Consider the following 26,720-nt stretch of genomic DNA (forward strand, 5'->3'; position numbering starts at 1 on the left):
ATTTGGTGATATAAGCATTGAAGATGGTTAGCAGGAATTACAGAGGGAAAGCTTGGGTAAGTAAGGAATTGCAAGTGGTTTAAATTGGATATAAATGCAAGATGTTGCACTTTAAGAAAACAAAGAATGGTAGGACTGTGAACGGTAGGACCCTGGGGAGTGTTGTAGAACAGAGAGACCCAGGAGAGATGTACTTGGTTTCCTGAAGTTGGCATCATGGGTAGACAGTGGTGAAGAAAGCTTTTGGTACGCTGGCCTTCGTCAGTCATGGCATTTGATATAGAAGTTGGGATATTATGTGACAATTATACAAGACGTTGGTAGGCCACATTTGGAATACTGTGACCGATTTTGGTAACCCCGCCGAAGGCAAGATGTCATTAGGCTGAAAAAGTGCAGATTTTTGAAGAGAGATTTACAAGGAAGTTCTGCAAGTTGGGTCTTTGTTCATTGGTACATAGGAAAGTGTGGGGTGATTTTATAGAGATGTATAAAATCATGAGGGGCAGAGATAGGGTGAATGCACCATCTTTTTTCCAGGGGAAGCAAGAACTCTAGTGGACAGGTTCAAACTGAGAGGGGAGAACTTACTAGAAATCTGAAGGGCAAACATTTTCACCCCAAGGATGGTCTGTATATGGAATGAGCTGCCAGAGGAAGTGGTTGAGGCAGGTTCATTAACATTTAAAAGATATCTGATAGGAAAGGTTTAGAGAGATATGGGTCAGGTATGGGCAAATGGGATTCAGTTAAAAGGGAATCTTGACCATGATGGAACAGTTGGGCCTGTTTTTATGCTCTATCATTCCTGCTCACCTTTCCTCTCACCTCTCCCTCTGACCGACTCCTTCTTTCCCCACCCTCTCCCTTCTCCCTTTGTTCCAAATCCACTTTCTCCCCTCACTCCCTTGCCTCTCTTCTTCAACTCTCCCTCCTCGCATTATCCCCCTAACGTTTGTCTTCACCTCTTTATCTCCCTCCTGCCTTCACATGGTCTTTCTCCTCTACTCTCCCCATTCCCCAAATCTCTCTCCCTCATTACTGTTCTCTCTGTCCCATCCATACTTACTCTTTCCTTTCTCTCCCTTCTCTTCTTCCTTCCTCTTTCCCTCTCACTCCACCTTTCCACTCTGCCTTCCCTTTCCTGCTCCTCCACACACCTTCATCTTCTCACACTAATCCACCCCAGCCTTGGGAGGCTAAAGGAATTTGGCACGTTCCATTGAACCTCAACAATTTTTACAAATGCACCATAGAAAGCATCTGATATGGAGGCATCTCAGTTTGGTATGACAATCATTCTGCATGGGACCACAAGAAACAGCAGAAAATTGTGCACACATCTCAGAAAATCAAGGAAAAAGCCTCTTCTCCGTGGACTCTAACTACAGATCCTACCACCTTAGTAAAGCAGCCAGCACAAAGACCACACCCTTCCCTGACATTCTTTCTTCTCCCCCTCACCTCAGGCAGAAAATGGAAAACTCTGAAAGCAAGCACTGTGAGGCTCAAGAACAGCCATTATAAAATAACTGAGTGATGCTATAGCTCAATTGTTCAAAAGAACATGGTAAGTAAATTATCAAATAACGTGTGTCACCATATACTACCCTGAGATACATTTTTGCAGGCATTCACAGTAAATACAAAGAAATACGATGGAATCGATGAAAAACTACACACAAAGACGGACAAACAACTAATGTGCCAAAGACAACAGCTTGTGCAAATACGAAAAGAAAAGCAAAATAATAATAGATACAATAAATAAGTGCAATGCCCTGGTTCATTTTTTTTTACTGTTATGCTGTATGAATTTCATTTTGTGTTCTGTGAGAGCTGCTTGTTTTCAGCTTATGTTTGGGTTACTGTTGAAGATAAGAGATGAAGAGAAATGTTAGGATGGTGGAATTGAAGGGGAGGTTTTCTGGCGAGGGACACTAAGGTTGGGCCTGGGGCTTTTGTGCGAGAGGAGATGAAGAGAGAAGATGCTGGGGAGAACCGGTTGTAGCATACGATCCAGCGGGAGACCCGTTTGTTCGAGATGGATAGCGAGCGACGTTTGGAAGGTGGTGTGTGGTTTCGCGTTGACTGAGGTGCCCAGTGCATGAGTGACCGAGAAGTTCAAGATGAGTTCCAACTTGTGCGCATTTGACTGTTTAATTAGAATGGGCCGTTTTCTTTCTGTTATTATTTACCTTTAGTTAAGATTCATAATTATAATTCCTTTAATCAGTGCAGTGCCTGTTATTTCATGGCATTAATTTGTAACAGGGTGGTAAATGACACAGCATCCACACAAACGGGTGTGGGGTGGGATCGAGTGCGCCTCAATCTTACTAGTCTGGCGGGGCCAGAGGTTGTCTTCCCTACACTTAAGCAGCCCAGGAAACTGGGGTGTTTCACAAGTTATAAACTACATTTAGAATATGAATTGTAGAATCCTTGACGGTGAGTCCATAGGTTGTGGGAACAGTTCAGTGCTGGGGCAAATAAAGCTGAGCATAGAATAGTACAGCACAGTACAGGCCCTTCGGCCCACAATGTTGTGCGGACCCTCAAACCCTGCCTCCCATTTAAGCCCCCACCTTAAGTTCCTCCATATAGCTGTCTAGTAGTCCCTTAAATTTCACTAGTGTATCTGCCTCCACCACTGACTCAGGCAGTGCATTCCACGTACCAACCACTCCCTGAGTAAAAAACCTTCCTCCAATATCCCCCTTGAACTTCGCACCCCTTACCTTAAAGCCACGTCCTGTTGTATTGAGCAGTGGTGCCCTGGGGAAGAGGTGCTGGCTATCCACTCTGTCTATTCCTCTTATCATCTTGTACAACTCTATCATGTCTCCTCTCATCCTCCTTCTCTCCAAAGAGTAAAGCCCTAGCTCCCTTAATCTCTGATCATAATGCATACTCTCTAAACCAGGCAGCATCTTGGTAAATCTCCTCTGTACCCTTTCCAATGCTTCCACATCCTTCCTATAGTGAGGTGACCAGAACTGGACACAGTACGCCAAGTGCGGCCTAACCAGGGTTTTATAGAACTGCATCATTACATCGCGACTCTTAAACTCTATCCCTCGACTTATGAAAGCTAACACCCCATAAGCTTTGTTAACTACCCTAGGTGTGAAGTAATCTCCCTGGTTTAGGAGCCTGGTACATGAGGCATAATGATTTCCTGAACCTGGTGGTATGGGTCCTAAGGGTCCTGTCCCTCCTTCCTGATGGCAGCAGTGTGAAGACAGCGTGGCCTGGGTGGTGGGGGTCCTTGACGATGGCTGCTACTTCCCTGAGCTCACTGGTGGGAAGGGCTTCACCTGCGATGTACTGGGCTGTATACACTATTTTTGTAGGCTTTTCCATTCAAGTGCATTGGTGTCTCAATAGCAGGCTGTGATGCAACCAGTTAGTATACTCTCCACCTTGTATCTTTAGAAGCTTATCAAAGTTTTAGATGTCATGCCAAATTTTTGCATACTTCTAAGAAATCAGAGGTGCTGCTGTGCCTTCTTTGTAAGGGCACTTACTTAGGAGCTGGACCCAGGACAGATCCTTTGAAATGACAATGCCAAGGAATTTAAAGTCTAACTCCACATTTCTTCCCCATTCTGATGTTTGGTCTGAGGAACAGCGAACCTCTTAATCATATCTGCACGCATTTATGCATTGAGTTGCTGCCACATGATTGGCTGATTAGATATTTGCGTTAACAAGCAGGTGTATGAATAAAGTGGCAATTGAGTGTATATCACAAACAGCAAAAATCCCGGTACCGATTCCCGTGGAACACCACTCCAGCCAGAGAAAGTCTCACTGATCATCACCTTCTGCTTCTATGGGGAAGCCGGTTCTGAATCTAAACAGTCAAGTCACTGTTGATCTTCATCATGCACGAGGAACCTGGTCAAATGCTTCACTGATGTAGACAACATCCATTGCAATATGCTTACCTTTGTCACCTTTTCAAAAAAAAAACTCAATTCAACTTTGTGAGAAAGGATCTCCCCTGCATAAACCTAGGCTGACTTTTTCTAACAAGTCCAGGCTTTTTCAAATGTTATTAAATCCTGTCCATATGTATCTTCAATAATTTCCCTACAGTTCACTGGCCTCTCGTTTCCAGTTCTCTCCCTCCCCCCCCCCCCCAGGAATATCATTGACTGTTCTCCTACCCTACTGTCTCGAACCATGTCTGTGGTTGAAGAGGATACATGGATCTCTTTTGAGGGAGGCTGTATATAGTGTATACAGCCTCCCTCAATATCTTGCAATGAATCTCAACAGACCATCACAAAGTACCTACCTCATGTTTTCAACAGACTGAATGAACACCTGCTCTTCCTCAATATTGATGTGCCTCTCCTAGATCGCACTATCCTCCATGTCCTTCTCCTTGGTGAACATTGTCAAATTTATGAGAGGTTTATGAGGGAGGGGTATGCTGATATTCCAGAGCATATCAATATTTAGGAGGAGGTGCTGGGTCTCTCAAAATAAAAACTTTAAAGTGGATAAGGTCCATGGATAAAACTGATGCAAAGCACTTGCTTAGTACCTTGACCACTTCATCTGGCTCTAAGCGTAATTTTTTTGCCTTTAAGTTGTGCTATCCTTTCCCGAGTGGCCCCCTTGTTTTTGTTGTATTTATAAAATGCCTTAGGATCTTCCTCATTCTCCGGGCAACTTTGGCTATCAGAATTCCCTGCCTGAGTTCTTTCCTACTTTCTTTCCATTTCTGAAGGGCCCTGTCTGATTCCAGTTTCTTCACCCTCCCATGTGCTCCCTTCTTTTTCACTAAATTTACATCTCTCATCACTTGATGGCATGAACATCAATTTCTCCAACTTCTGGAAATTTTTCCCCTTCCCTCTCCTTTATTACTCCACTCTGACTCACTTTCAGGATCTCTGCAGTTATCGTTATTTGTTCACTTTTTATTGTTTGCATGATTTGTTCTTTTTTCTCACATTGGGTGTTTGATGGTCTTGTGTGGGGTTTTTCTTTAAACAGTTCCTATTGTGTTTCTTTGTTTTTGAGGCTGTCTGCAAGAAGATAAATCTTAAGGTTCCATAATGTAAACATACTTTGAAAATAGATGCACTTTGAACTTTGGCCTCTTCTCTTCACCTGCCTATCATCTGCTCCTGGTGTCTTTCCTCCTTCCCTTTTTCCCATGATCCAGTTTTCTCTCTTAATCAGATTCCTCCTTCTCCAGCCCTTTGCCTCCCCTCTTACTGCATCTCCCTCCCTCCCCAGCTGGTACACCTATCACCTTCTAGCTGGTACAACTTCCCTGCCCACCACCTTCTTACTCTGACATCTTTCTCCTTCCTTTCCAATTCTGATGAAGGTCTTGGCTCAAAATGTTTACTGTTTAATCTTTTCCGTAGATGTTGCCTGAACTGCTGAGTTCCACCAGCACTTCGTGTATGTGTGTTGCTCAACATTCAACATCTCTCATCATCCAAGTTTCCTGAACCTTGCCATCATTGTCTTTCTTCCTCACAGGAACCTGTTGGTCTCGATTTCTGACCAGTTGACCTTTAAATTACTCCCAACTACTTTAACCTACTGTTTCTGACACCATCAGTGCTCTCATCAACTTCGGAGAACTGCCACCTAACTCATAGTTCCCTTACCCCACACTGCTTGCTTCTACCTCTTACTGAAGATCCACTAGCCTGACTGTCCAGGTTTCTCCCTGCTCCTCATATCTTGACTCAATTCAATTCCATTCCACCTTGGTTCAGCTGCTTCCCACCTACATCATACTCTTGACCTTCTCATTAACTTTCTATTCCCTGGCCCTGACTGCCTCATTTTTACCATGCATGTTCAGTCCCTTTACACTTCTTTCCCCCATCAAGAATGCCTCAAAGCTCTCTGCTTCTTTCTCATAAAAGAACCAACCAGTTCCCCTCCGCCAATACACTCATCTGTCTGACAGAACTGTCCCTCACCATCAACAATTTTCCCTTTGGTTCCTACTGATTTCTTTAGACTCGAGGGCTAGCCATGGAGACCTTCCTGTGCCCCAGCAATGCTTACGCCTTCATTGGTAATGTAGAACATTCCATGTTCTAAGCCTTCCCTGGTAATGCTGCCAACTCTTCCTCTGCAACATTCACGACTGCATTGGTGCTGCTTCACGTAGCCATGCAGAGCTCGTCAGTTTAATCAATTTTGCTTCTAACTTCTACCCTGCCCTTAAGTTCACTTGGCCCATCTCTGACACCTCCCTCCCTTTCTCGATCTCTCTGCTTCCATCTTTGGAGACAAACTGTCAACTGACATTTTTTATAAACCTACCGATTCCCATGGGTATCTTGACTATACCTCTTCCCAGCCTATCTCCTGTTAAAAAAAAAATGCTAATCCCTTCTCTCAGTTCCTTCTCCTCTATCGCACCTGTTCTCAGGACGCAGCGTTCCATTCTGAGACATCGGAGATGTCCTCCTTCTTCAAAGAAAGGTGTTTCTTTTCCTCCACTATTTATACAGCCCTTACCCCTCCACTGTTTCCGAACATCTGCAATTACCCCATCTTCTTGCCACTTTAACAGTGATAAAGTTCCTCTTGCCCTTACCTGCTACCCCATGAGCCTCTGCATCCAACACATTATCCTCCGTACCTTCCGCCATCACCAAAGAGATCCTACCACTAAACATAACTTTAACTCCCTCTTTGCTTTCCGCAGGGATCACTCGCTCTGTGATTCCCTTGTTTGTTCATCCCTCCCCACTATTCTCCCTCCAGGCACTCATCCCAGCAGGTGGCCTATGTGCTACACCTACCCATTCACCTCCATTCAGAACCCCAAACAGTCCTTTCAGATGAAGCAACACTTCTCCTGGAAATCTGCTGGGTCGTCTATTGTGTCCAGCGGTCCCGATGTGGTGAGACTTGTCGCAAATTGGGGACCACTTCATTCTGCACCTCTGCTCCATCTGCCAACAGCAGAACTTCTCGGTGGCCAAACTTTTTAATTCTGATTCCCATTCCGACTCCGACATGTCGGTCCTAGATGAGGCCACCCTCAGGGTGGAGGAGCAGCATCTTTTATTCCATCTGGATATATCCAACCTGATGACGTGAATACTGATTTCCCCTTCTGGTTAGAAAATATTTCCCTCCCCCTGCCCTCTTCTTCTATTCCCCATTCTCGCCTTTATTACCTGTTCTGCTCGCCTGCCTAACACCTCACCCTGGACCCCCTCTTCCTTTCCTTTCTCCTATGGTCCACTCTGCTGTCCTATCAGATTGCTTCCTCTCCAGGCCTTTATCTTTCCAACTCACTTGGTTTCTCCTATCATCTTCTAGCTAGCCTCCTTCCCTTCTGCCTGCCTTTTTTACATCAACTGTTTATTCATTTTCTTAGATGCTGTGAGACCTGCTGAGTTCCTCCAGCATTTTCTGTGTGTGTTGCTTTGGATTTCCAGCATCTGCAGAATTTCTTGCATTGATACTTTAACCTATTGTCTTATATTATTGTAATTAGTCCTTGTCCCAATAGCCAGTCTTATCCTTGTACATAACTATCTGTAAACTTACAGAGTTATGATTACTCTACCCAAGAAACTCTCCCACTGAAACTCTGATCACTTGGCCAGGCTCATTTCCCGCTACAAGGTTTCTTATGACCCCTTCCCTGGTGGGATTATCTACATATGGCATCAAAAAAACCCTCCCAGATGCATCTACTAAATTCAGCCCCGTCTCATTCTCTGGCACTAAGGGAGTCCCAGTTAATATTGGGGAATTAAAGTCATCCACTGCAAGAACCTGTTGTTTTTACAGCTTCCCATAATCGGTCAACACTTCTGTCCTTTTATCTTCCTCAGACCACTGGGAGATCTACATGGGAGGTCCCATTATAGTGACGGCATCTCTCTGACTACTGAGCTTTATCCACACTGTCTCACCAGACGAGCCCACCATGTGCTCTTTAAGTGCCACTGTGAAATTGTCCTTAATCTAATGCAACTCCACCTCTTTTAAAAACCCTATCATATTTGAAGCATCTAAACCCCACAGAAAAATACATCACAGGGATAGTGTCACAATGATATTGAGTGGAATTGTATATCAGGAATAGTGTCACAGGGATGTTGAGTGGAATTGCTAATCAGGGATAATGTCACAGGGATGTTGAGTGGAATTGGGAATCCAGGATAGTGTCACAGGGATGTTGAGTGGAATTGTATATCAGGAATAGTATCATAGGGATGTTAAGTGGAATTGCTAATCAGGAATGCTGTCACAATGATGTTGAGTGGAATTGCTAATCAGGGATAGTGTCACAGCTGTAGAAAGGGAAGACATTGTGGAAGGGTTGTCGACTGAGTCAGTGTGGGTGGAAGTCAGAAACAGAAATGGAGCAATCAGTCAATTGGGGGAATTTTATAGATTCCCCTCTAATAGAAACAGAGGCACCTGTACTTTATTTCAGTATTCACCGGAGAGATGGACAGTTTGAAAGAGGCTGATGTGCTTGAACACGTTGAACACAGGGAATGTGTTCGAGCATTTGAAAACATTGGGACAGATATGTCTTCATTTCTTATTGAAATGCACCGCAGAGTAGTCCCTTCTGGCCCTTTGAACTGCGCAAACCAGCAATCTCCCAATTCAATCCTAGCCTGATTATGGGGCAATTTATATTGACCAATTAATTTACCAACCGCTACATCTCTGGAGTGTGGGAGGAAACTGGAGCACCCGGAGAAAACCCATGCGGTTACGGGAAGAACATACAAACTCCTTACAGACAGCAGCAAAAATATACCCATGTCGCTGGTACTGTATAGGGTTGTGCTGACAACTGTGTTACCGTGCCACCCCAGGTATACACCAGGTTACCACTGGGAGCAAGGGAAGGAATTGTTGTGCCTTTGGTGACGATTTGTGCGTCTTTGCTGGCCACTGGAGTAGAGGTTACAGGGTGGAAAATATTATTCCTTTGTTCAAAAAAGGGAGTAGGGATGACCCTGGGAACTATAGTCCAGTGAGTCTTACTTCAGAAGTGGGCAAATTATTGGAGAAGATTCTTAGAGACAGGATTTATGTGTATTTGGATAAGTATAGTCTGATTAGGGATCGTCTGCAAAGCTTTGTGAGGGGTAGGTCATGCTTCACAAGCGAGATTGAATTCCTTGACAATGTGACAAAGCCCATGGATGAAGGAGAATGAGAGGTGACTTGATAGAGATATATAAGATAAGAAGAGGCATGGATTGAGTAGATAGTTGGAGACTTTTTCCCAAGGCAGAAATGGCTCAGACAAGGGGACAGAATTTTAAAGTGATTAGAGGAAAGAATAAGGGGCAAAAAGTCTTTATACAGAGAATGGTGGGTGAATGGAACATCTAGCCAGGAGTAGTGGTAGAAGCAGATACATTAAAGGCATTTAAGAAACTTTTAGATAGATGCGTAGATGATAGAAAAATTGAGAAATGTGTAGGACAGAAAGGTTAGATGGATCTTAGAGTAGATTTAAAGGTCGGCACAAAATTATGGGCTGATAGGTCTGTGCCTTGCTGTAATGTTTTATCTGAGATTTTAGGAGAGACTGGATAGGATCATAACCATAATCATAACCAAGCTGGATTATCACAGTATTTTTCCTAGAATAGGTGAGTCTGAAACTATGAGGCATGGAGTTGTGAGAGGGGAGAGATTTAAGGGGAACCCGTGGGAAAAATTTTTCACACACGTGGGATCTGCTGCCAGAAGAGGTGGTGGGTTAAAAAAGATACGTGGATAGGAGAGATACAGGACAAACACAGGTAAATGAGAACAGTTTAGTCATAGTCATACTTTATTGACCCCGGGGAAAATTGGTTTTCGTTACAGTTGCACCATAAATAATTAAATATACTAAAATCATAAATCGTTAAATAGTAATACGTAAATTATGCCAGGAAATAAGTCCAGGACCAGCCTATTGGCTCAGGGTGTCTGACCCTTCAAGGGAGGAGTTGTAAAGTTTAATGGCCACAGGCAGGAATGACTTCCTATGACGCTCTGTGTTGCATCTCGGAGGAATGAGTCTCTGGCTGAATGTACTTCTCTGCCCAACCAGTACGTTATGTAGTGGATGGGAGACATTGTCCAAGATGGCATGCAACTTGGATAGCATCCTCTTTTCAGACACCACCGTCAGAGAGTCCAGTTCCATCCCCACAACATCACTGGCCTTACGAATGAGTTTGTTGATTCTGTTGGTGTCTGCCACCCTCAGCCTGCTGCCCCAGCACACAACAGCAAACATGATCGCACTGGCCACCACAGACTCGTAGAACATCCTCAGCATCGTCCGGCAGATGTTAAAAGAAGGCACCTTGGTCAGCATAGGCAAGTTAGGCCGAACGGCCTGCTTCTGCGCTGTCTAACTGCACAACTCTGAGGGTAAATCCCCGTCCAATGTGGGGGAGTCTGTTAGTGGGTTAGATAAAAGTGCTAGTTGGTTAGGATTCGGGACCCGCATGTTCCTGTGAGGATGACTAAGTTGGAGAAACTTGAATGAGAAGAAATCTGTACGTTGACAAACATGACAAAATGTCCTGCCGAAGAGAAACGTCGACTGTACTTTTTTCCCCAGAGATGCTGCTTTGCCTGCTGAGTTCCTCCAGCATTTTGAATGAGCTAGTTTACAAACGTGGCTGTTTCCATGGCAACAGCTGGTCCGCGCTGAGTATCTTCCCCGAAGCACTCGCTGTCGTTGCCGTTGCCATGGCCACAGCCGGTCCGCGCTGACTGTTCCCCGGAGCACTCGCTGTCGTTGCCATGGCCACAGCCGGTCCGGTCCCGGGGGTTCCCGCCGCCATGTCTCTGAGCAGGAATCTGGTTCTGTCGCGGGCGAAGGCCTCGGACCTGGACACTGTTAGAAAGCTAAACTGTTGGTGAGTGCCACCTCAGGCCGCTACTGAGGCGGGAACAGATCACAGAGAAGGATGTGGGTGACCCCCTAATGGAAGTGAATCTCACCCGCCGGCGGCCCTCTGCTCCGGTGGAGGAACGAGCTGCCGCCGCTCCAATGTTCAGATAGCACCGTGGCTGAGAGCCCTGTGTACCTTCCGTTGGAGCAGGAGTTTGGCTCGTTTCATCACAAGGGCCATGTGGCTCCCCGTGCGAGGCCTTGAGGTTCCCAGTATCTTTTCCATTTTCAGTTGTGAAGGGCCAGGGTTTCACAGGAGGCAGTGACGTTCCCATCCTTAACATTTTCCCACTGCTGCTTTATAACCTTCTCCCATGATGGAGCAAAATAGAGTATCTGTTTTGAGAATCTCGCATCAGGCAAATCTAACCAACATATCTGCCGGAGATTAGGTAGGACTTCGATGCTGAGGTATTTAACGGTATTTAGGTAGTGTCTGTAGGAGAACAGGTTATAACCAGTTAAAGTTTTAAACTGAAGGAAGGCTGATTTCGAAAGTGCAGGTAAAAATGTAGCGGGCGCAGATGCTTGCGGTAAAACAACACTTGACATTTGGGAATCATCTAAAAGCGTCTCAGAGACGGATGAACAAAATGGCAAGATAATGGCGAGATAATCGGATAACAAAGCTTTGATTAAGGAAAAAGAAGAAAATATATGATAATTGTATGCGTCCTTCATTAGATGAAGGGTTTTGTACTGAAATGTTGATTATCCAATTATTTGCATAGATGTTGACTGACCGGAATTTCTCCAGTACTTTGTGTGTTGCTCTAGGTTTCAGCATCTGCAGTTTCTTGTCTCCTGATTGATAGGAAGCAGAGGGTGATGGTAGAAGGTTGATTTTCGGACTGAAGGCCCATGTGTGACTAGTGATGTACCACAGGGGTTGGTGCCTAAGCCATTGCCATTTGTTATCTATGTCAAGGATTTGGATGATTTGTACAAGACATGACTGGTTAACATTAAAGTTGGTGATATCCTTGACAGTGAAGATGTTTGTCAGGAATTCTGGGTAAGTGTGCCAAGGAGTAGCAAATGGAGTTTAATTTAGGTTTGGGGTATTGCATTTTGGGAGGACAAATGAGGGTAGGACTTTCACAGTGAACTGTAGGGAGTTTTGTAGAACGGAGGGACTGAGGGATACGAGTACATGATCCTCTGAAAGTGGTGGCAGAGATGGACGGGATGCTAGAAAAGGTTTTTGCATGCTGGCCCTAATCAGTCAAAAGTTGGGATGAGTATAGATGTCGGGATGTTATGTTGCAGTTATACATGTTTTAATAAATGTGAATGTATATTAAGTTTCATTTGGAATAACTTTTGGTTACTGTGCTAAAGGATAGATGCCGCGATGCTGAAAAGAGTGCAGATGAGATTCATGAGGATGTTTTCGGGACTTGAGAGACTAAGTTAAGGAGAGAGGTTAAGCAGGTTGGGATGTTATTATTGGAGCATAGGAGGATGAGGGGTGATGTGATAGGAGTGAATAAAATCAGAATCTGGTTTGTATTACTGACATATGTCATGAAATTCAATGTATTATGGCACCAGTACAGTGTAAGACATAAAAATTATTCTAATTATTACAAGATAAATAGTTTGAAAGATGAATAATGAGGTAATGTTGTGTTCAGAAATATAATGGTGGAGGGGAAGAAGTGGTTATTAAAACAGTGAGTGTGAAACTTCAGGCTTCTTTACCACCTCCCTGGTGGTAGTAGTGCAAAAAGGGCATGTCAGTTTGTTGAGGTTCTTTTATAATGGCAGCCACCTTCATGATGCCCTGCCTCTTGAAGAGGGAATTGTTGCACCATGATGGAGCTGTGGTGAAACTACAACCCTCTTTAGTTCCTTATGATCATCTGCACTGCGGCCGGCATACCAGATAGTGATACATCCAGTCAGAATGCTTTCTCCACTGCACATCTATAAAAATTTGTAAGAGACCCTGTATCTGGCAGCTCATTCCAAATATGCATGATCCTACACGTGATGAAGCTACCACTCATGTTTTTCTTACACCCTCCCTGGAAAATGACTGTGTGCTATGTCTCCCGTGATCTGATACTGTATATCTCTATCAGGTTACCCCCTCAATCTCCTACACTCTACAAAATAAAGCCCTAGCCTGTCTAACCTCTCTTTGAAACTCGGGCCCCCAGGTCCAGAAAATATTCTATTAAATCTGTCTCATTTAGTAATATCCTTTTTCTAGGAGGGTGACCAGTACTGCACACAGCACTCCCAGTTGTGGCCTCACCAACTGCTTGCATAACTGCAACTAACTTCCCAACTCCTGTAGTCAGTGTATGAAACATCTTCACTACCCTATCTACCTGTGATGCTACTTTCAGTGAACTATTCACCAGTATTCTTAGGCCTCTCTGTCCCTAACACTCTCCAGAGGCCCACCATTCACTGTAAGTCCTACCATGATTTGATCTACCGAAATGCAATACCTCACATCGATCTGAATTGAAAGCTTATTTGCCAGTCCTTGGCTTACGTTCCTAGCTGAACAAGATCTCCCTGTAATTTTTCATAATCTTCCAAATTGTCTGCAACTCCACCTGTTTTAATATCAGAATTTGGGGATTTATTCACCTTAATGTACTTTAAGGGGTCTAATGCTCCTCCCTGCTAATTTGTATGTTGTCCAAGACATCACCACTCATTTCTCCTATTTCCTTACCTTCTATCGTTTTCCCAACCATTCTGTCCAGTTCATACCTTCTAATCAGGCAGCATCCTGGTAAATCTCTTCTGCTGTCTTTCCAAAAACACCACATCCTTTCTATAATGCAGTGACCAGAACCACATACAGTAGTCTGAGTGTAACCGAAACAAAGATTTACATAACTGCTAGATGCACCAGCTATTGAAGGCGAGCATACCATAGGCCTTCTTTAGCTCTCAATTTCCTGTGTAGTTACTTTCAGGGAACCAGGGTATTTAGGACTGAGGTGAGAAGTTTCTTCATGCAGAGGATTATGAACCTTTGGAATTCTCTACCCTAGATGTTTGTGGATGATCGTTCTGTGTTCTTTTGAGACAAAGATTTCTGGGCATGAAGGGAGTTGCAACAGTAAAGGAGCAGGGCTAGTTGATCAGCCATAATCTTAATAAATGGCAGAGCATATCTGAAAGGCTGAATGACTTACTGTTCCTTTTATTTAGAGTCATAAAGTGATATATAGCACTGAAACAGCCTGTTAGGCCCAACTTGTCTATGTCGGCCAAGATGCCCACCTAAACTAGTCTTATTTTTCTGTGTTTGACCTGTATTCCAACAGATTTCCTATTTCTATACTTATGCAAATGTTTTTAAAATGCTGATTTTATACCTACCTCAACCACTTTTTCTGGCAGCTTATACCATATACTCACTACCCTCTGTGTGAAGAAGTTGCCCTTCAAATCTTTCCCCACTGATTTTAAACCTATGAACTCTATTTTTGGTTCTTTTTACCGTGGGGGAAAATACTGTGTGTACTCACCTTGTCGAGTTCCACACATGATTTTATACGTCTCTGTAAAATCACCCCTCTGTCTCCTGTGCTCTGAGGACTAAAGTCCCAACTTGCCCAACCTCTCCCTGTAACTCAGGCATTTGAGTCCCGGTGACACTCTCAGAAATTGTCATTGCTCTCTTTCTAGTGTGATAATGTCCTTCCTGTAACAAGGTGACAGAAATTGTATGCAGTATTCCAAGAGTGCCCTCACCAACATCTTGTACAATTGCAACATAACATCCCAACCTCTATACTGACTAATAAGGGAAGCCCGGTGTGCCAAATGCCCTCTTCACCACCCTGTCCATCTGTAACACCAGTTTCATGAAACTATGTACTTGCACTCCACAACACTTCCCAGGACCTTTCCATTCACTGTGCAAGTCTTATCCTGGTTTGACTTACAAAAGGCAACACTTCACACTTATCTGACTTCAAAGCCATCTACCAGTCTTCAGCCTACTTACCTACCTCATCAAGATTTCCTGTAATTTTTCTTCGGTGAACTGGATGATTACATTTCTTCACATTCTATTCTGTTTGCCATGTCCTCTCCCATTCACTTACCCTGACAATATTCTCTTAATGCCTACCTGCATCCACTTACAATTCACACTCTCACCTTGCTTTTTGTTGTCCTCATTCAGATCAGTGATATAGGTTGTGAGCAGCTAGCATCCCAGCATTGAGCCCTTTTGCACCCCACCAGTCATATCCTCTCAAGCCAAAATGACCTTTTTATTTGTGCTCTGCTTTTTGTCTATAATCCAATCTTCAGACCATGGAGTCATAGAGTTGTGCAGCAGAAGAAAAAGGCCTTTCAGCCCATCTTATCCACTATGCCTATCTATGCTAATCCATTTACCCGTGTTGCTGGTGCTCAGGATTTCCATTTCATTGTAGAATACCAGCATCTACATTCTTTGATTTTTAATAACATTTTATATTTGCTTTGTACCTTTAACATTGCAGTAATGTTTTAAGGCTCTTAATATGAGTATTTCCAATTAGCATTCTGACACCAAGTTACTTAAAGAAATCAGGGTACATACTAAGGAATGGCTTAAGGTTGGAGAGGGAAGTAGAAAGGTTCACAAATGAATTCCAAGCCTGGAGCTTTGTATCTGTAGATACAGCTACCAAATTAGGAGCAATGTAAACTTGAAAGTGGTAAAGAGGACTGAATCTGAGGAATACAAATATCTTCAAAGTTCAAAGTAAATTTATAATTGGAGGTGATATACATTACCATATATTCTATCTTGAGATTCATTTTCCTGCAGGCATTTACGGCGAAAAATAGAAATACAATAGAATTCATGGAAAACTATACATTAACAAAGATTGACAAACAACCAACATACAAAAGAAAACCAACTCTGCAAGTAAAAATAGTACTGAGAACATGAGTTGTAAACAGTCCTTGGAAGTGAGCTTGTAGCTCATAGAATCAGTTCAGAGTAGTGGCGATTGACTTTATCCATGCTAGTTTTTTGCTCCTAACGTTGATAATCAACTCTTTGACATCGAGTGAAGTTTGTTGTTTTTAAGGCCTTGGCATGCCAAACTATTTCTCTCTTCTATCCCCTGCACTGATACGTGCAGCCCTCCCTTTTTTGGCAGTCCAGCTCCCTCCCACTCACCACCCACCTACCTACTGCATTCCTGTCCCAGCCACATACATTCACGATGTCCTGCCTGCCCACGTGTATCCCACCTCCTCAACCTCCGCAGCTGTTGGATAGTTGGATGAAATGTCATCAGTCTGAAAGATTAAGTTAATTTTTCACTGCACAGACAGTGTTTGATCTGCTGAATACTTCCAAGGTTTTCTACTTTTATTTCAGATGTATAGCGTTTGCAGTATTTTGCTTAAGTGTAATTTAAATGCCTTTTCAGAAGGCAAGTGGCAGAACCTCAAAGTAATTTGTGATAAGTCTCAATTCCTTGCATATTTCTCTAGTATGGATATACTGAAGAATATATTAATTTTAAATGATTAACTGTTGTTGACATGCAGATATTCAGAAATTCAACCTTAAACTTGTGTTATATGGGAGAGAACTTAATCTGTTTCTTTGAATCCCATGAGATGCTATTCAAAAACTGCTAATCCATTGGTAATCTTTCTTACTTAAGCCCATTATCCCTATTGGGCATAGGTCGCCAACGGAACCCATAAGACTAGAAGAGATAGAAGCAGAATTAAGTCATTCGACTCAACAAGTCTGCTCTGCCATTTCATCATGGCTGATCCATTTTCCCTATTAACCCCATTCTCCTGCCTTCTCCCTGTTATCTTTCACACCCTGACTAATCAAAATCTGTCTACATTTTTTTTGCCATGGAGCCTTACCATTAACCCAGGTTGGGAACCCCTGTCCTAATTTGTCTGAATCCTTCTTCAGCCTCCATGTTTCCTCAACACTACCTGCCCCTCCACCTATCTTTATATTGTCCGCAAACTTGGCCATAAAGCATCAACTCCGTCATCCAAATCCTTGACATATGACGTAAAAAGAAGCTACCCAACACAGACCCCTGCGGAACACCACTACTTACCTGCAACCAACCAGAAAAGGCTCCCCTTATTCCCACTCTTTGCCTCTTGCCAATCAGCTTCCTGTTTCTATCCAGGTTAGTACCTTTCCTGTGATACTGTGGGCTGTTGTCTTGTTAAGCAGCTTTAAGTACAGCACCTTGTCAAAGGCCTTCTGACAATCTATGTACACAACATCCCCTGATTCTTCGTCTTATTATTTCCTCAATGAATTCCAACTGATTTGTCAGGCAAGATCTTTTTTTAAGGAAACCATGCTGACCTTGACCTATTCTATCATGTGCCTCTAAGTACCCTGAGACCTCATCCTTAACAATCGACCGACATCTTTCGAACCGCTGGGGTCAGGCTAAATGCCCTATAATTTCCTTTTCTGCCTCACTCCCTTCTTGAAGAGTGGGGTGGCATTTGCAGTTTTCCAGTTCTTGGTAATCATGTCAGAATCTAGTGATTCTTGAAAGATCATTACTAAAGCCTCCACAATCTCTTTAGCCACTTCTTTCAGAATCCTGGGATGTACACCATCTGGTCAAGGTGACTTATCTATCTTAAAATCTTTCAGTTTCCCACGCACCTTCTGCCTATTAATAGCAATTGCACTCACTTCTGACCCCTGACACTCAGGCATACTACTAGTATCTTCCACAGTGGAGATGGATGCAACATACCTATTTAGTATGCTTTCTGTTTTCTTGTTCCACATTACTATTTATCCAACGTCATTTTCCAGCAGTTGGTGCGTGGCCAAGTGGTTAAGGCATCGGTCTAGTGATCTGAAGGTCGCTACTTCGAGCCTCAGCTGAGGCAGTATGTTGTTTCCTTGAGCAAGGCACTTAACCACACATTGCTCTGCGACCACACTGGTGCCAAGCTGTATGGGTCCTAATGCCCTTGGACAACATCGGTGTCATGGAGAGTGGAGACTTGCAGCATGGGCAACTGCCGGTCTTCCATACAACCTTGCCCAGGCCTGCGTCCTGGAAACCTTCCAAGGAGCAAATCCATGGTCTCACGAGACTAATGGATGCCTATTTCCGGCAGTCTGGTATCAACTTTTGCCTCTCTTTTACACTTTATATATCTGGAAATTTTTTTGGTATCCTCTTTGGCTAGCTTACCTTCATATTTCATTTCACCTCACCTCCCCATGGCTTTTGTAGTTGCCTTATGCTGATTTTTAAAAGTTTCCCAATCCTCTAACTTCCCACTAATTTTTGCTCTGTTATATGCCCTCTGATTTTCTATGTTGTTTTTGACTTCCCTTGTCAGCTGTACATTAGGGTTAGGGGTGCACCATCCTGCCTTTAGAACACTACTTCTTCTTTGGGATGTATCAATCCTGCCCCTTCTGAATTTCTCCCAGAAACTTCAGCCATTGTTTTTCTGCTGTCTTCCCTTCTAGTGTCCCCTTCTGATCAACCTTGGCTAGCTCCTCTCTCATGCCTCTATAATTCCCTTTACTCCACTGTAATGCTGATACATTTGACTTTAGCTTCTCCTCTCAAATTTCAGGTTGAAGTCTATCATATTGCGATCACTGCCTGTTAAGGGCTCCTTTACCTTTTGCTCCCTAATCAAATCTGATTCATTACACAACACCCAATCCAGAATAACCCTACTAGTGGGCTCAACCACAAACTGCTCTAAAAAGTTATCTTGTAGGTATCCAACACCAAACTGATTTTCCCAGTCTACCTGCATATTGAAATCCACGATGACTATTGTAACTTCGCCCTTTTGACATGTGTTTTCTATCTCCCATTGTAATTTGCAGTGCGCTTCCTGCTGTTTGGAGGCCTGTATATCAAGGTCTTTTTTTCCCTTGTAGTTTCTTAACTCTACCCACAAGGATCTATATATTCCAATCCTATGTCACCACTTTCTAAGGATTTGATTTCAATTTTTACCAACAGAACCACCCCACTCTCTCTGCCTACTTGCCTGTCCTTTCAATACGATGTGGTATCCTTTTTTGTTAAGCTCCCAACTATGATCTTTCAGCATGACTCAGCGATGCCCACAACATCATACCTGTCAACCTCTAATTGCGCTGCAAGATCATCTACCTTTTTCATGTACTGCGTGCATTCAAGTATAACACCTTCGGTCCTGTATTTGTCACCCTTTTCGATTTTGTCCCCGTGTTACATTGTGTTACGAACTGTAACGTTTTAGAAACGAACCAGCAGCAATAGATTACACATGGAGTCTGGTTTTGTTGGTAGAACCACTACCTTTATTAGTAACTACTTATAATATAGTAACTCAACCAAGATAAACAAAAGTTAACAGTGTTATGTGTATATATGTGTGTAAATATAACTCCCAAACTACTGAGCTTGGGGGAATGAGGCTTAGAGTCTTGAGATGGTAATGTAGGAAAGTTCAGTAATCCACGAGATAAATGATGGGAGAGAGATATTTGTAATCCAAGGTGAAACGTAGAGAAAAGGTAAGTATGAAGTATTCCACAGATTCCACGATGGTAAAACGAGATAACAGTCGCCGTAGGTCTTGTCCGACGTGTTCTTCCAAATCCACGTACGAGTTATCACCGAAAGTGACCTGTCACAGGAATATCATCTTCCAGGAATATCATCTTCCCAGGCAAGGGCTACAAAAGTGGTCCCACAAGATACCCCAAAATCCACTCCTATCGATTGTACGAAGAGACAGTCACACATTCGTTATGCACTCTGTGCTAATGTTTAACCCACCCTTGTGGGCATAAGAGAGTTCCAAGCCCCAGCTGCGACAAGCTGAAGCTACCGGCTTCCCCTGCCTCTCCCCTCTCTCCCCCTTCTGAAGGTCGCTCTCTGTATATGAGTTTTAACTTCGCAGCAGCCTGTAACTGACATCATATTCAGCCTCACTCAGGTGTTCTGAAGAAACAGTCTCAATAAACGAAACCTGTGGGTTTGTAACACATTACAACTCGTACTGCAAATTTGTCCTATGATCTGCTTGTCCTTTCTGGCAGCTTCACTTCACACTGCTTCTAGTTGTATACCAACTGCAGCATCCTCAGTCCTATCACTATTATTCCCATCACCCTGCCAAATGATTTTAAACCCTCCCAAACGTCTGGCAAACCTGCCTGCAAGGATATTGGTTCCCTCGGGTTCAGATGTAACCTGTCCTTTTTGTACAGGTTTCACCTTCCCCAGAAAAGATTCCAATGATGAGTTTTCTGTCCTGGGGTCAGTCTTGCACATTATCTCCAGTTGTAGCCCATCCTAGTGTATCCCTTTCTCCCAGGGATGAGGCCTTTGGAGCTTCTGTTGGCATTTCTGTAGCACTAGGCTTTTACAGGATGTGGCTGCTGGCCCCATGCCCGACCCTCTTCCTTTTGCAGGTGGGCATAGGACCATCCATGGTGGAGTTATTGGTAATCTGGTGTTATTGAATTTTAGTGGAGACATAATTTAACAGGATTGTTGTTACAGTTAATGTACAGAAAGTGTCTATAAAACTCATTTTGGAATTAATCATCTTCCTTTTTCTTGTTCCAGGGGTAGTAATCTGAAAGATGTAAGTATGCCATTCTATGCTATTTTCCAGGTTCCGTTCTCTGTCATGTGCTTGGTATTATATGTGAAGTGATATCTGTCTTACAAGATCATTGACTTTGTGGAGGGGGATATGTCAATTCCCTTCCAAGGGAATTGAAACAGAGCAGGAAAATGACCTCTGACTCCAACTTGCTCTTTAAATTCAGATACTACTAAAGCATACCTTTGGAATCTTGTAGTAATGCAAAACAGCTCTTTAATTTAATTAATAAATGTACCTCTAACATGTTTTAGGAATTAGGTTGAGGAATAATCTTTCATTCAAAAATGTGCTGCAAACGCCAATGAATATGTCAGCGTGATGAAAATACTGAGTGTTGTTGAGGGATATTTTAAGAGAGTGGCATTGTGGAACAGTATTAGGATGGAAGGTGTGAGTGAAGCTGGGGTGGGGAGGGAACGTCAAAGGAGTGAAAATGGTGAGACTGAGGGAAATAATGTGAAGTAGTGTGTTCACACGCTCAAGAAATGCATGAGAAGTTTGGATGGAAGGTACCAGCATAGGTGGATGGAAGGTGCCTATCTAAGCCAGTCTCATTTGGCCCTATCCCTATAAACCTTTTGTATTCTGTCTTTTAAATGTTGTTAATGTATCTGCCTCAACCCCTTCCTCTAGTAGCTCATTCCATGTACTGACGTTCAACATTATTATTGGTACTAACTCACAAGCTTCAATACCTCTACCCGCCGTGCCCATTCACCAGATCTATGCTTCTCGTGATTTTATATGCCTTTATAATATCACCCCTGTTTCACTGTAATGTTGTGCATCTTAATCTTCTGGATGAGCCTACCATGAGGGACCTTATCAAACATCTTAATAAAATCCATCTGGACAACATTCCATATCTCGACCCTCATCTGTCACTTTTGTCATCTTCTCAAAAAAAAACTCAATCCTGTTGGTCAGACATGACTTGTCCCACACAAAGTCATTCTAACAGTCCTTAATGAGATCGTGGTTTTCCAAATTTTCATCAATCCTATCCTTAAGAATCCTCTTCAAAAGCTTCTCTACCACTGATGTGAGATTTACTAGTGTATAGTTTCCAGAATTATCCCTATTTCCTTTCTTGAATAATGGAACAATATTAGCTGCTTGCCAATTCTCCAGAATCTTGCCAGTGGCTAGAAGTAACACAAAGATGTCAAGGCCCCCTGCAATCTCAACTCTTGACTTAATAACCTGGGGTGTATCTCATCAGCCCTTGTGGCTTATCTACCTTAATGTTCTTTAAGAGACTCAACACTACTCCTGTTTTATTCTCACAATGCCCTAGCATACCAGAAAACTCCACACTGATCCTCCACGTCCTTCTCCTTAGTAATACTGGTGCAAAGTAATAATTTAGGACCTCACCCACATCCTCCACCTCCAAGCACGTTCCCTCCTTTATTCTTGAGTGGTCCTACCTGCTCTCTAGTTATCCTTTTGCTCTTGATGTATTTATCAGAGCAATATGGATGTGAGGAAAATCAAAAGAGATTTTGTAAGTGCATTGTATGGAACCAGCACTATGGCAGATAGAAAGGCTCTACAATGGGTAGTCAAAACTGCCTAATGTATTACTGGCACCAGCCTACCAAATATCAAGGACATGTATACAGAAAACTGCTGGAAGAGGGCCAATAACATCATGAAGGGTCCCACCCACCCTGCTCATGGACTGTTTATCTCACTCCATCAGGGAAGAGGCTATCCACGGCAGGACCACCAGACTGAAAAACAATTACTTTCCTCAAGCAGTAAGGTTGATCAACACCTCTACCTACTAACCTACCCCTCTACACCCCACTCCCACCACCACTACTTTATAATTTCCTGTCGGATTCACCTTGTGTATTGACACTCCTCTACCAAGTGTCACTTAATGGACATAAAATCAATTTACATATATAAGCTATCTCGTGTATTTATTTATCGTGTTCTTCCTTTTTTTTTGTGCTCCATCGGATCGGGAATAACAATTGTTTCCTACTCATTCACACTTGTGTGCTGGAAATGACATTGAACAGTCTTGATTATTAAGGGAAATAACTTGAGAGCGAATAGAGTCTTTCAAAGACCAAAGTGGACATCTTCATGTGAAGCTGGGACTCAAGGGACTGAATTATCAAGAAAGCTTGAGCAGTTGGGACTTTTTCCATTGGCGCATTTGTGAAACAGGTTTGATGCTATAAAGGGTATAAAATCATGAGGGGCATAGTTAGGGCGAATATACACGGTTGTCTCCAGCGCTGGCAAATTAAAAACTAGAGGTCATAGGTTTAGGGAAAGAGGGGAGAGATTTAATAGGAATAGAACCAATTTCCCCCGGGATCAATAAGGTATGTCTATATGAAGACATCCCTTTCACTGGTCAGTATCGGAAAAGAACTATCAGAGGAAGTAGTTGAGGCAGGTACATTAACATCTAAAAGGCACTTGGACAGGTAACTGGACAGGAAAGATTTAGAGAGATGTGGACCAAACGTGGGTAAGTGGGACTAACTGAGGTGAAAACATTGACTGCATGGACCAGGTGGCCTGCAACATCTGCTTCTACAATGTGAAAATTGGTGGAGTTGATAAGGAATAAGGTTGTTTTAGTCTACAAAATGATATTGATCAGGTGGTAAATTAGGCAGGCAATGGCCGAAGAAATATAATACTAATGCAGGAGGAAATGAATTTTAGGGATAGTGTTTAATATAGGTAGCTCATATATCATGAATGGTAGGATCTCAGTGGGTAATGGGGAACTTAGACAAGTCCAAAGATCTGGGTAGATGCAGCACGTGTAGATAAGTAGTGAAGCAGACCTACAAAATGCTTGCCTTCATTAGCTGAGACACAGGATGTAAAGAAGTGATGCTAAAAAGTTTGTGAACCTTGTAGAACTTTCTCTATTTCTGTATAGATATGGCCTAAAATGGGATCAGATCTTCACATAAGTCCTAATGACCAATATTGGATCAAATAAGTAAACAAACAAGTATAATGTCTTTCTGTTCTGTACTTAATTGGGTTTTCTTTATCTAGTTTTAGGACTTGTGTGAAGATCTGATCACATTTTAGATCATACTTATACAGAAATAGAGAAAATTCTACGAGGTTCACAAACTTTCTAGCACCAATGTAAGTAAGTGCATGGCGGTCCTGGTACAACTTTATAAAGCTGCTCAAAATGAGGGAACAGATTAATCTGACAATATGTATCTGTAAAAAAAAATATAAAAATTTCTTTCCAGATCATTTTATTGTTGACTGACAATGAATTCCGCAGTGCTCAGCTGTGGAATATAGTAGATTCCGGTTAATTGGGACACCGGGAATGGTACATTTAGGCCCAATTAGCTGAAGTTTCATGGAAATAGTTAAAAGGTATAAAAAGACAAACTACCGTTTAACTGAGGAACAATTTATGTATTTAAATGTAATACAGGACAAATTAGTACACCAGCAATACATCTGCAATACTATAACACTGTATTATTTATCAGTGGAGGAATTCATCTGTCGTGTTCTTATGATTGAATCTAAATGAACAAAATCAGTGCAGACACCTAGTGCAGATAATAGACTGCCTTCACACAAAGCTTTAGACGATTGCATCCTCCAAATCATTGTAACATTCAAGATGCTAGTCTCTGTACCTTCACATTCTTCGTAATTCTAACTTGTTGAAGTGGTGATATTGTTTCATTTTCACTCCTAGATGTTTCTGGCATCTTCAAGCCTGAATGCTTGAAACCATGATGAGTCAAATAGTTCTGAATTGTCTTGCTGCTTATTTCTCACCAAATATTGGTGACAAAAATCACTGTTTTTTGAACACAAACACAAGCAACTGACGCTATTTAAATTTTTTTCACTCCAAGCATGGTGTACTGTCTAATAGCCATGCAAGTGCACATGACTGACATCAGTTAGAAACTGTTTATCAACAGTTTCCTGCCCCAATTAAGCAGCATAATGTCCGAAATAATTGAATGGAATCCTAGCTATTTTCTTGATTTAGGTTTTGTCTCAAATAAGTGACTGCCCAATTAACCAATGGCCCAGTTAACCGGAATCCACTGTATTTGAAACAGAAGTTTATAGCGGCCATTAATATTGGGCATATATTTTTATTCTACAGCTGTCTGTATTAAGGGACATGCCCAACATAGAGGTGATTACCTTAAGGTAAGAATAACTGGATGTGCAGTAGATAAGTTAGATCTGATCATATAATGAAGAATACTTGCAAATGATTAAATCCTGTCAGAAGGATTGCAACTTTGTTTAATAGTATTACCTTGTTATCTGGAGTAAATCTGGGGACTCAAAAGAGTAAAATCTAATTGTCTTGTTCTTATCTTGTACCTCCTGTAAGTAGGATTGTGATTTTTTAAAAAAATTGCCTAGTCAGAATTGTGGCAAAAGTAAACTAATTACTTATAAAATGGTGCAGGCCTGCACCACAGGGATCAATGGTTTGTCTTCTTTAGTTTTTTAGCATTCTTTCTTCCATAGCCCTGCAAGTTTCAAACAATTTTCAGTATCATTTATAGTGACAAGAATAAACTTCAATTTGAACTTAAATTAAAATGGTTCATGGCAACTAGGAAAGTTTTATTTTTACCTTCCTGTAGATCTTTAGGCAGTGATTTAATTTATCATTTCTGATTTTGAACTCATTTGCAAGAGATAATAATTTTCTCTATCCATTTTATCAATACGTCTTGAAAGTGTCTGATCTTCTCTTAACCAAAAGTGTTAACTTTTCAAAGTATTTGTTTTCATAACTGAACTCCCTTCTTTCCTAATAACTTCTTGGTAGACTGCCTCTGTAATTCTTATTGTAGTGTAATATCCAGAATGTATAGTAGTTGCTGAGGCCTTACTGTTGACATAGAAAGTTCACTAGCTTTCATTTCTACACCTATATTTTACAATGCAAGTACTGTAGTCTATTTTACTTTATAACCTCCTTAACAAGTTTGCAGATGGAAATTAGTAGCATTGCTGATAGTGGTGAGAATGGTAGTACGGTGCAAGATCATATTTTTTAGTCACTTCGATTGGTAGAGCAATGAGACATGGAATTTAGTTCTGACAAGTGCAAGGTGATACACTTTGGGAGGACTATTAGAGTTAGGACATCGACAATAGATGAAAAATAGGTCTGAGGAAGTATTGACGAACTTAGTGTATAATTCCAAATAATTCTTAAGGTGGCAAGAAAGGTGCAAAAGATATATAGGATACTTGCCTTTATTATCTGAGAAATAGAATGTAAGAACAAGAAGGTTTTGATAATATTTATTAGGTCATGGTTTAAGTATTTAGTAAATTTCTGGTTACACACCATAAGAAGAATGTGATTGTACTAGTCCAGAGGTGATTCATCATACGTTAACTGGCTTGGAGCATCTCAGATATGAGGAGAAACCGGATAGACTATGTTTCTTGGAGTAGGAGGCTGAAGGAAGACCTTATGGTGGTATACTGAATTGTGAGGGAAAACTTTCCCCATTGAAAATTAGAGAAGCTTTTTCTTATAAGGAATTATTGGAATGTGGAATGCACTGCCTGAGATGATGGTGAATGTATTTATCAGAATCAGGTTTAATAACACTGTTGTGATATTTGTTGTTTTGTGGCAGCAGTACATTGTGATATATAATAATTTAAAAATATCTATAAATTACAATAAGAAATATACAATACTGTGCAAAAGTCTTAGGCACATTTTTAGCTAGGGTGCCTAAGATGTTTGCACAGTAGTGTATTTGACAACGCAGAGCGGAGAGCAAGTTTGTAAATCTGGCGGAATCAAAGGATGTTGGGAATGGCGAGGGTGGAGCACCACTGGAGGGGTGTGGGACAGGTGACAGAAAAGAATTACTGGGGCTGAGGGGTGCCACAGGTGCAGACATACCCAGCTCTGAGTCACCAGGGAAGGTCATTTGATTCCAAACAATTTATTGATCATTACAGAATTTCTCTCTAGTGCTTCTCACTCCCACCCTTGTCCCTTCCCCTTTTCCCAACCATGATTCTCCTCTCCCTGCCTCCTTCCTACTCTCATTCCACAATAGAGACCCATATCAGAATTAGGTTTATCATCACTCACATGTCATGAATTTTTTTTGTGGCAGCAGTACAG

The 26,720-nt window shown here is 42.2% G+C and overlaps 1 protein-coding gene across 2 annotated transcripts in view; it reads left to right on the top strand.

Moving 5' to 3' along the window:
• Positions 1 to 10,773: 10,773 nt before the first annotated feature.
• cfap410 (cilia and flagella associated protein 410) overlaps positions 10,774 to 26,720 on the top strand; it is a 42,849-nt gene continuing 26,902 nt past the window's right edge. The window contains exons 1-4 of one of the 2 annotated variants that reach the window (XM_063035818.1): positions 10,792 to 10,904; positions 20,527 to 20,545; positions 23,609 to 23,704; positions 24,708 to 24,754. In XM_063035818.1, the coding sequence (XP_062891888.1) occupies positions 24,726 to 24,754 (29 nt within the window). In that variant the 5' untranslated portion in view covers positions 10,792 to 10,904; positions 20,527 to 20,545; positions 23,609 to 23,704; positions 24,708 to 24,725. Of the gene's footprint in view, positions 10,905 to 20,526; positions 20,546 to 23,608; positions 23,705 to 24,707; positions 24,755 to 26,720 lie in introns of both variants that reach the window. The other variant, XM_063035816.1, reaches the window with a different exon arrangement.

The sequence above is a fragment of the Mobula hypostoma genome, chromosome 29 (assembly GCF_963921235.1).
Source record: "Mobula hypostoma chromosome 29, sMobHyp1.1, whole genome shotgun sequence".
In the NCBI taxonomy this organism is placed as follows: Eukaryota; Metazoa; Chordata; class Chondrichthyes; order Myliobatiformes; family Myliobatidae; genus Mobula; species Mobula hypostoma.